Source organism: Micropterus dolomieu, linkage group LG03, assembly GCF_021292245.1.
Source record: "Micropterus dolomieu isolate WLL.071019.BEF.003 ecotype Adirondacks linkage group LG03, ASM2129224v1, whole genome shotgun sequence".
Taxonomy (NCBI): domain Eukaryota; kingdom Metazoa; phylum Chordata; class Actinopteri; order Centrarchiformes; family Centrarchidae; genus Micropterus; species Micropterus dolomieu.
In genome coordinates, this window is record NC_060152.1 from 17,479,736 (window position 1) to 17,487,463 (window position 7,728).

General features: G+C 43.4%; 1 protein-coding gene across 3 annotated transcripts in view; it reads left to right on the plus strand.

The window, feature by feature from the left end:
- The window catches only part of nkd2b (NKD inhibitor of WNT signaling pathway 2b), a 23,635-nt gene extending 16,660 nt beyond the window's left edge, over nucleotides 1-6,975 (plus strand). Inside the window, exons 4-10 of one of the 3 annotated variants that reach the window (XM_046046184.1) lie at nucleotides 2,195-2,255; nucleotides 2,668-2,795; nucleotides 4,285-4,380; nucleotides 4,505-4,646; nucleotides 5,219-5,276; nucleotides 5,402-5,526; nucleotides 5,693-6,975. In XM_046046184.1, coding sequence (XP_045902140.1) covers nucleotides 2,195-2,255; nucleotides 2,668-2,795; nucleotides 4,285-4,380; nucleotides 4,505-4,646; nucleotides 5,219-5,276; nucleotides 5,402-5,526; nucleotides 5,693-6,315 — 1,233 coding nt within the window. In that variant the 3' untranslated portion in view covers nucleotides 6,316-6,975. Of the gene's footprint in view, nucleotides 1-2,194; nucleotides 2,256-2,667; nucleotides 2,796-4,284; nucleotides 4,381-4,504; nucleotides 4,647-5,218; nucleotides 5,277-5,398; nucleotides 5,527-5,692 lie in introns of all 3 variants that reach the window. The other 2 variants (XM_046046185.1, XM_046046183.1) reach the window with 2 other exon arrangements.
- Nucleotides 6,976-7,728: the final 753 nt, after the last annotated feature.

Sequence of the window (7,728 nt, forward strand, 5' to 3'; positions counted from 1 at the left end):
GGGGGGGGGGGGGGGGGGGGGGGGGGGGGGGGGGGGGGGGGGGGCATGTGTTCAACACAAGCCTTGCTGGTCCCCTCCTTGTGCCCTCAGCAAGACATCCCTAGATATCTGAATTTTAATTAGAGACAAGATTCACTTTTGACAGTTGGCTGATTGATTTGTTTCATTATATTTAAGGCTGGATCGTGTCTTTCATTTAGAGGTGCTTATACCTTGCTCTGCACCCTCATGGGAGCGAGGATGAGAAAGAATCAATGGTTGTCTTTGATGTTCCTCTGAGCTGCAGAACAGTGTGTCTGTGTGAACTCCCTCTTCCTTACACTGCCCTTCATTAAGGGACTGCGGTACAAAGAGGGGAGATTAAAGCAGCCAGTGCAGAAAGGAAACAACAACTTGGCTACAAAAACCACAAAACATGGAAACTGTGTGTGTTTTCGTGTGGGGATGCGCACACAGTTGGCTGGTTTCTAGTGTGTGTATTTGTTGATTAAAGACTGCTGCTTGTTTGGGGCCCAGGGAGCGGTACCAGTTGTCTCCACCTTTCCCAGAAGCCTTCCAGAGTCTGTAAAAACCCACCTCCACTTCTCCCACTGAGCTCACGGAGACTGGAGTAAGCAATAGATAAAGAGGCCATATCTCCTCTTTAACAAACCACATATTCGTTTGCTCCCACTCTTATCTACTTCTCTATCTCTTCATCTTTGTTCCTCTTATCTTTTCCTTCCGTCCTCTTTCCTCTGTTTCTTTCATTCCTTTTTATTCCTCCCGCTTCCTTCCTGCCCCTTTCCTGTTTCCCTATCTTCCTCGACTCCCATTCCTCTGCTGTTTTCCCTCAGTGTCTCCGGTGGCCAATTTACAGTGGGTGTCCGAGCCTTGACCCTGACACTCAACCAGCTCCCCCCTTCAGCAGTGAAGGTCAGGGCCAGATTACAGGCTGGAGGTATCATCCTCTGAAGTGAGGAATAATCACGGGCTCTGAGATTGTTAAATAGAACCACAGGCCCTGGCACTGTCATTAATCTAAAAGAGAGAGGGGAAGGGAAAGGGGGGCTCGTTCACCTAAACGCCTGCAGATGTTCAGACTCTCGCTTGAGCCTCGGCTCTGTTGAAGGTACATGGAGTTCTTTTGTTTTCTAGCATCTATCTGTTTTTTATTTGTCTCGTTTCAGTGGGCCCCCTTGATTCAATCTGGTGAGGTTTTATTTCAAAGTGTGCATGGAGCAGCTTAGAGGACTGAGAATGACGTAAATAAGAAGAAAAATTTGTTGTTTAAATAATTGTGGTTAAGGGCCTGTTCTGCACTTAATTTTCATTGTTTCCACAATCCAGTTGTAATTAAAGAATGGCTGTGTATGTGTGTGTGTGTGGGGTGTGTGGGGTGTGTGGGGTGTGTGTGGTGTGTGGGGGGTGTGGGTGGTGGGGGGTTGCGGGGGGCCTCAGTGTGCCTCTGCATTAGCACATGTGTGGGATAGTTATGAATACATTGTGGTTCTGTTTAATGCAGGATATAGATTATTCACATGTGACAGCAGAGCTTTTTTCCCTTCCGCCCCTTTGTCCTGCTTTTGTTTTATGGCAATGGAATTGTGTATATAATCAGACCCATCCTATCTGCATGGAAATTTCCATCTGGCAATTATTCTCCATTCAAAATAAATACACACATGTTGCTGAGAGCTCACTGTGAGGTTTGTTTTACTTCAAACCAAGCTCCTCCAAGTTTTCAATGAGAAATGCTACAAATCTTTCTCCTAAACTCTGGGCTTCTTCCATCAAACTCTCCTCACTGGGTTTCATGTCAAGCAGGATGAGGATAAACAGGTTGGCTGAGAGAGCGAGAGAGAGCTCGGATGATGAAGTGCATTATGAGTTTTTTGATGAATGTGAGGGGTCCGTTTGAAGGGCTTGGAGGAATCTTGAAAGCTTGGCTGTGGCTGCGCTTGCTGTGTCCCAGACAGTGAAACACAATAAGCGTGCAGATGTTCAAAGTGTTTGGCCGCGCTGGAGCCTCCAGCCGTCTCCCTCTCATCTGAGTAGGAAATGCTTTAGCTGGAACTGTTTGTTTTCTCTGTGTCTGTGGTCTGAACTGTAGATTCACTTACATCTCTGACCCCCCCCCCCCCCCCCCCCCCCCTTCTTCTCTCTCTCTTTCTCCCTTTCTCTCTCTCTCTCTTCATTTCTTTCCTTGTCCCAGGAGTTTCCAAGGGGTGAGCTAAAGGAAGGACAATTCACGGATCAACACTGTCCCCTAGAGGGTAGGTTAAGAATTACGTCTTCTCACTCTAATAAGATTTATGCTTAAACAATTTGCAGAATACTAATATGATGAAATCTAATGTTGTATGATAGATGAGCATGTATTTGCAGGTACTATTTATGATTCCATAAATAATTCAACCCATAAGCTGTTAAATATGGTATAAATTTATGGTTTTTCCTCTGTTGGATGTATCTGTTTGGTCGAACAAAATAAACACTTGTAAAACTATAAAGGACGATGCCTGAGCATTACATGCATGTTTATAAATATCTCTTTTGTAATCCCTGTAGTTTGATCAGATATTCTTTGGAAGTGTAGCTACTGAACTACACAAAATGTTACCTAATTTCTGTGTGAGAAATCAGTGTTGTTGTGTCTAACTTAAATGTGACCTCTTGTGATGACAGTGGTTCTTCCTCCAGAGAAGGCAGAGGGCTGTGAAAGCTACCTGCAGTACTTGCACTCAGAGGACGGAGAGCGGGAGATACTTAGAGATGTGAACAAAGCTCCCGGGAAAAAACGCATCAGTTTGGATGTAAGCAGTTATATGAGCTGGCAAAAATGTGCAATGTGGTTTAGTTTGCAATTAAAGAACAACTCACATGATCAGCGCATGAATATACAACAAAGGGGTGTAATAGGGACTAATCTTATACCAAAAAGGTCCATGGTTCAATTTCCTACCTAAACCTGTTCTGCGGGAAGAAGCATGTTCAGCCAGTGTTAACACTTTTCCCATGTGTTCAGGTAGATTGGGTCTACAATTGCCAATAATTATTAATGGGAGTTTGAGTGGTTGTCTCTCTGTGTTAGCCCCGTGGTGGGCTGAGGCCCTGGTCATGTTTTTTCAACAGGCTCAGGCAACATGTAACCAGAGAAAATGAATTAAATCAGTAAACCCAACAGTGAACTAATGTTACTTCATGTGACAGGATTTGGGGTCAGAAAAAGGCTACTCTTAAGCCATCTGTCAAGAGCCAAGAGAAGTGAGCGTTGAAATTGTTTTGTGTTTCAGTGAGTGAAAATTATTTAAACATAGGTAAAAAAAATAAATGCATGGCTGGTAACCTCTATCCTGACCGCCGCTGTATGCCTTCACCCTGTGCACAGAACTTCTGTCTGTATGTTGATACTGCTCCAGACCATATCCTGATTGAATTTAGGGACCAATAAATAGAATAAATAGATTATAATGTTTAAACTTGCATGCTTTAAAGAACCGCTTAGAGCTGCCCTTTGGTGATCACTGCTGGTTATGTGAGCTGAGGAGGTATTATACTACCATAAAGGCCCACTTCTGTCCCTGGGGTCTCCTCCTTTGTAAATGCACACTGCCTTTCACACAGTGTCAGCTCTCCACCATGCCTGCAGCAGGGCCTATATTCCACATGTTTATTTTTCCAATTATGGCCATGTTACTAGATACATCTAAATCAGAGTTACTGCCAAAAAGTTGTAACTGAGAATAGTGGTTGCGCTCATTTTTCTTGGAAGAAGGTAGAAAGACAAGGTCAAAGTGGTGCTCCCCCACACAAGGCAAAGGCAGCTGAATGGAGTCCTCTAAGATGTGATATGTTTAAATGTTGAAAACCAGATGTTTGCCTCTGCTCTGTTGCTCTCAACATGTATAGAATCATACAAAAAAGAAAGATTTTTAAGCGTCCTACACTTTCATTTGCAGGGGAAGGTCTTTAAATGTACATGCTAATTCATACAAGGTTTGATTTGATTGTGATCAGAGGGAATAGCAAATCACTGTTGTTAACACTAAAGTTCCATGTAGAATGAAGGAAAACAACAGTAATTTGTTTTCCAAACATGTTTCTGAGTCACACGCAAGACAGCAGCTGTGGTGATGAATTCAGACGTACTTGACTGACCCCTGTTGTCATAAACGCTGTTGTGTTTCTACTTTGACACACTGCAGAAGTTCTATTGCCATGCTCATTGAGAAAAATATGTCAGTTGAAACATACCCTTTTTGTGCGTATTAAGTATGATTAAGCACATGTTTGCTTCTGCAGGACTTGGAGTGTGACGTTTCAATGGAGGACGACAACCGTCAGGAGTGGATCTTCACTCTTTATGACTTTGACAACAGTGGGAAAGTTACAAAAGAGGTGTGTGTGTGTGTGTGTTAGTTTTCAGGCATTTCCCTGTAGTGTTCTTTTCTATCTGTGTTCAGTATGTATTCTGAATAGTGATAGACTGTATCTGACTAAACTGTTTTATCTGTCACTTTAGGACATGTCCAGTCTGATGCACACCATCTATGATGTGGTGGATGCCTCTGTCAACCATTCCTGCCATAATAAGAGCAAGACTCTGCGAGTCAAACTGACCGTCACTCCAGAGCCCCGGTGCCACAGAAGGGAAACAGGAACAGGTAAAACTGCATCATACCTCAGACATTATTTATTGTCCAACTATGCTCTGAGCCAACACACCATTCCCTGTACATATGTAGATTTGGGGAATAGTTTTGGTTCTGACACTGAGATTCGCTCATTGGTCAATTGTCAGTTTAGTTCAATCAGTGTTGTAGTTTAAAGTAATAAATTCAGTTTAAACTCAGCAGCATCTTTTGTGTTAAGCAAACAGTCACTACGGTGATGTTTTTGCAGTGCACTTATAAATCTCGTCAGCCTTTTCCTGAAAATGTTGCTTTGTTCACAGTACCTGGTTCAAAGTTTATGAATATTTCTGGACCCACTAGAATAGTTAGTTGTTATTCTATGAAATAGAGACAAATAATTTAAACTGTAAATTTCATATCTGCTTCCACTCAAAAGGACATTTCCTCTGAAGGCTTACCTGGTATGGGTTGTGTAAAACAGCAAAAGCAGCAAGCCATAATGGTGCAGTAGATGTAGAAACACAAATCCATCTAGTGCTGTCAGCACTGGATGTTACTGAAGACTTTTCCCTGGTCTCAATTCTTGTACTTTCCGTCTTCAGATCGTTGTCACCAGGAAGAGGGGCGTTCAGCTGACAAGCGACTGTCCTCCCACATCAGGTTGGTACATTTCAAGTAGACTTTGCTTTGGGGCTGGCCCCTGTGTGTATTGTAATAATTCTTTCAGATTAAATTGTGTAAATAATTGACAGTGTTCTCATTTGTCCGCTAATAATTTTTAGCAGCAGAGGGCAGACCAATGAGGTGCCAGCCGCTGAGGGTCAGCATTACTGTGTGGATGAGAACACAGAGAGGAGGAATCACTACCTGGACCTGGCTGGTATAGAGAACTACACCTCCAGATTTGAAGGTAAGTGTCTTGTTATAGACTCAAATGTGCATTATTATATTACAATGGCAGGTTCAAAGTTGACTGTGTGGATGCAGCGGAGGAAACAGCAGCTCAAAGTAGAGTGTTATAAATCACATTTGTATAAACCACTGACCCTGTGTCTTTGGCCTGGCCTGTCCTTCAGGAACCACCCCTGACTACCCTCCCCAGGAGGCTCATGGTCGGAGCTCCCAGAGCCAGAGTCGCTCACGCTCACAGGAACCAGAAATCCAAGTTGTTCACCAGCGGCGCTCACAGGTCATCAGCGATAGCTACAACCCTACAGAGTCTCGAAGCAAAGGCACACAGTTCCTCAAATCCCCCAAAGGAACCTACAAGGGAGGCGGAGGGAATAACGGGGGCAGTGGAGGTGGCAAATCCACTAAATGTCACGGCTACCACCTGCCTCTGCAAACCGTGCTGCACAGTGGCAGCGCAGCAGGACATGGGGCTCAGGATGTGTACCACTTGCCACACCAAGCCCAATCCTCCGGCCACCACCAGCACCCTTTGCAATACAGTCACAGCAAACGCCTTAGGGCAAAAGCCCGAGAGGCCATGTCCCCATCCAAAACCCCGCTGTCCCCACAATCCCACCCCCAGCAGCAACCCTCTGTTCCCTCTGTACTGCCAAGCCTGGAGAGAGAGCAGGCGTCTGGTCCACCTGGGAGCCCGGGGTTTGTGGTTCCTGTGGTCCAGCGTCACGAGCACCACCATCACCACGAACACCACCACCATCACCACTACCACCATTACCATCAGACATGACCGTGTTTAGTGTGCAGAGACTGAAAATGTACAGGACCAACCACAACCAACCACACCAGTCTGAAGGACTTAACATCATCCCACGGGAGTGTTTCACACTCTCTCCAGGATCTTTTTATTCTCCTCTCACAAGCTATACAGATATATCCTGAGCTTAGATGTATTAAGGAGTGGTGTGATGTGATGGCAGATGATATAGGACTGGGATGTTTTTCTGAAGTTATTGTGTAACAACAAAATACGTGTAGTGCAGTTTTTAAGGTTTTTGTTGATTTTGGCTGGGGCTGCTGCGATTGTTACCCACGTCCAGTAAGGATACAGACGGCAGAAAGGAACTGATCAGAGGACTTTTGATGTAACATCCTCTCCCTCCTAAAGCTATAGGTTGATGTCCCTGGAAGCTATATATCAGAGTAGGTGTGTTCTGTGTGAGAACCTTTCCAAAACATGGATCTCAGGTGTAAAGGTGCTGCTGCTCTCGAGCTTTTCACAGAGGTTTCTTCCTCTGGGAGGCCTGACTCCTGACTGAGGGGTTTCCTGTTGGGGGTGGGGGGGTTATGAAATCACCACTGCCAGTTTTAATGCAAAAATATCTCGCTATATGTATAAAAATCTATATATGTAAACACATTTGACTGTATAATTATAATACTGTATATGCATATTTCATCATGGATATAATTATGCATATATGTATTTTGTCTTTTATATATTTTAATAAATGTTATATAATTCATTTATATGATTGCAGCAACAGTTTGTTTATTTCTGCTCATAGCAAACTTGTGGTGTGTCTGCTGCCACTGTTAGGATAGGAATATAACAACAATGGCACAACACCACTTGGTGGGACATTATTTGTTGAGACTTTAACATTAAATGATTTACGATCATTAAAACCTAATTGTGGTTTGAGAGTTGATGAAAAATATCCTTATTGTAGATTTATTTGGTTTTCTGGTCATTTTAAATGAATGGGAATAAAGTTTGCTGATGCTTTTCAGATTATTGGATAAATTAGAAGAGCCACCATGCAAGTGATTTAAGGCTAGAGGCAGACAGACATCTGATTTTGGTCAGCATCAGCAAACGACAGTCTCTAAATTACTATCAGCTACATAAGTATACCGTGGGAACAGCAACTGTCTGACAGTAATGCTTTTACAGATAGCAGATGATTTCATTATCTGGTCACCAAGGTGATATAACAGAAATGTCTTATTGTTGAAAGCAGAAGTGTCTCTTTTGCACTTCCCTCTCATTCTTAGAAAAGAGAAGCATTGCGTTGTTCTTATCTTCTTCAAGGCCTTTAAGTGAGAACCACCAGTTAGTATAAGATAGCTTTAATGCATGACTGTGCTTAATTTCCCTACAGTGTTCATAATGTAGACTAATAACTTTCCCCTGGTGGTT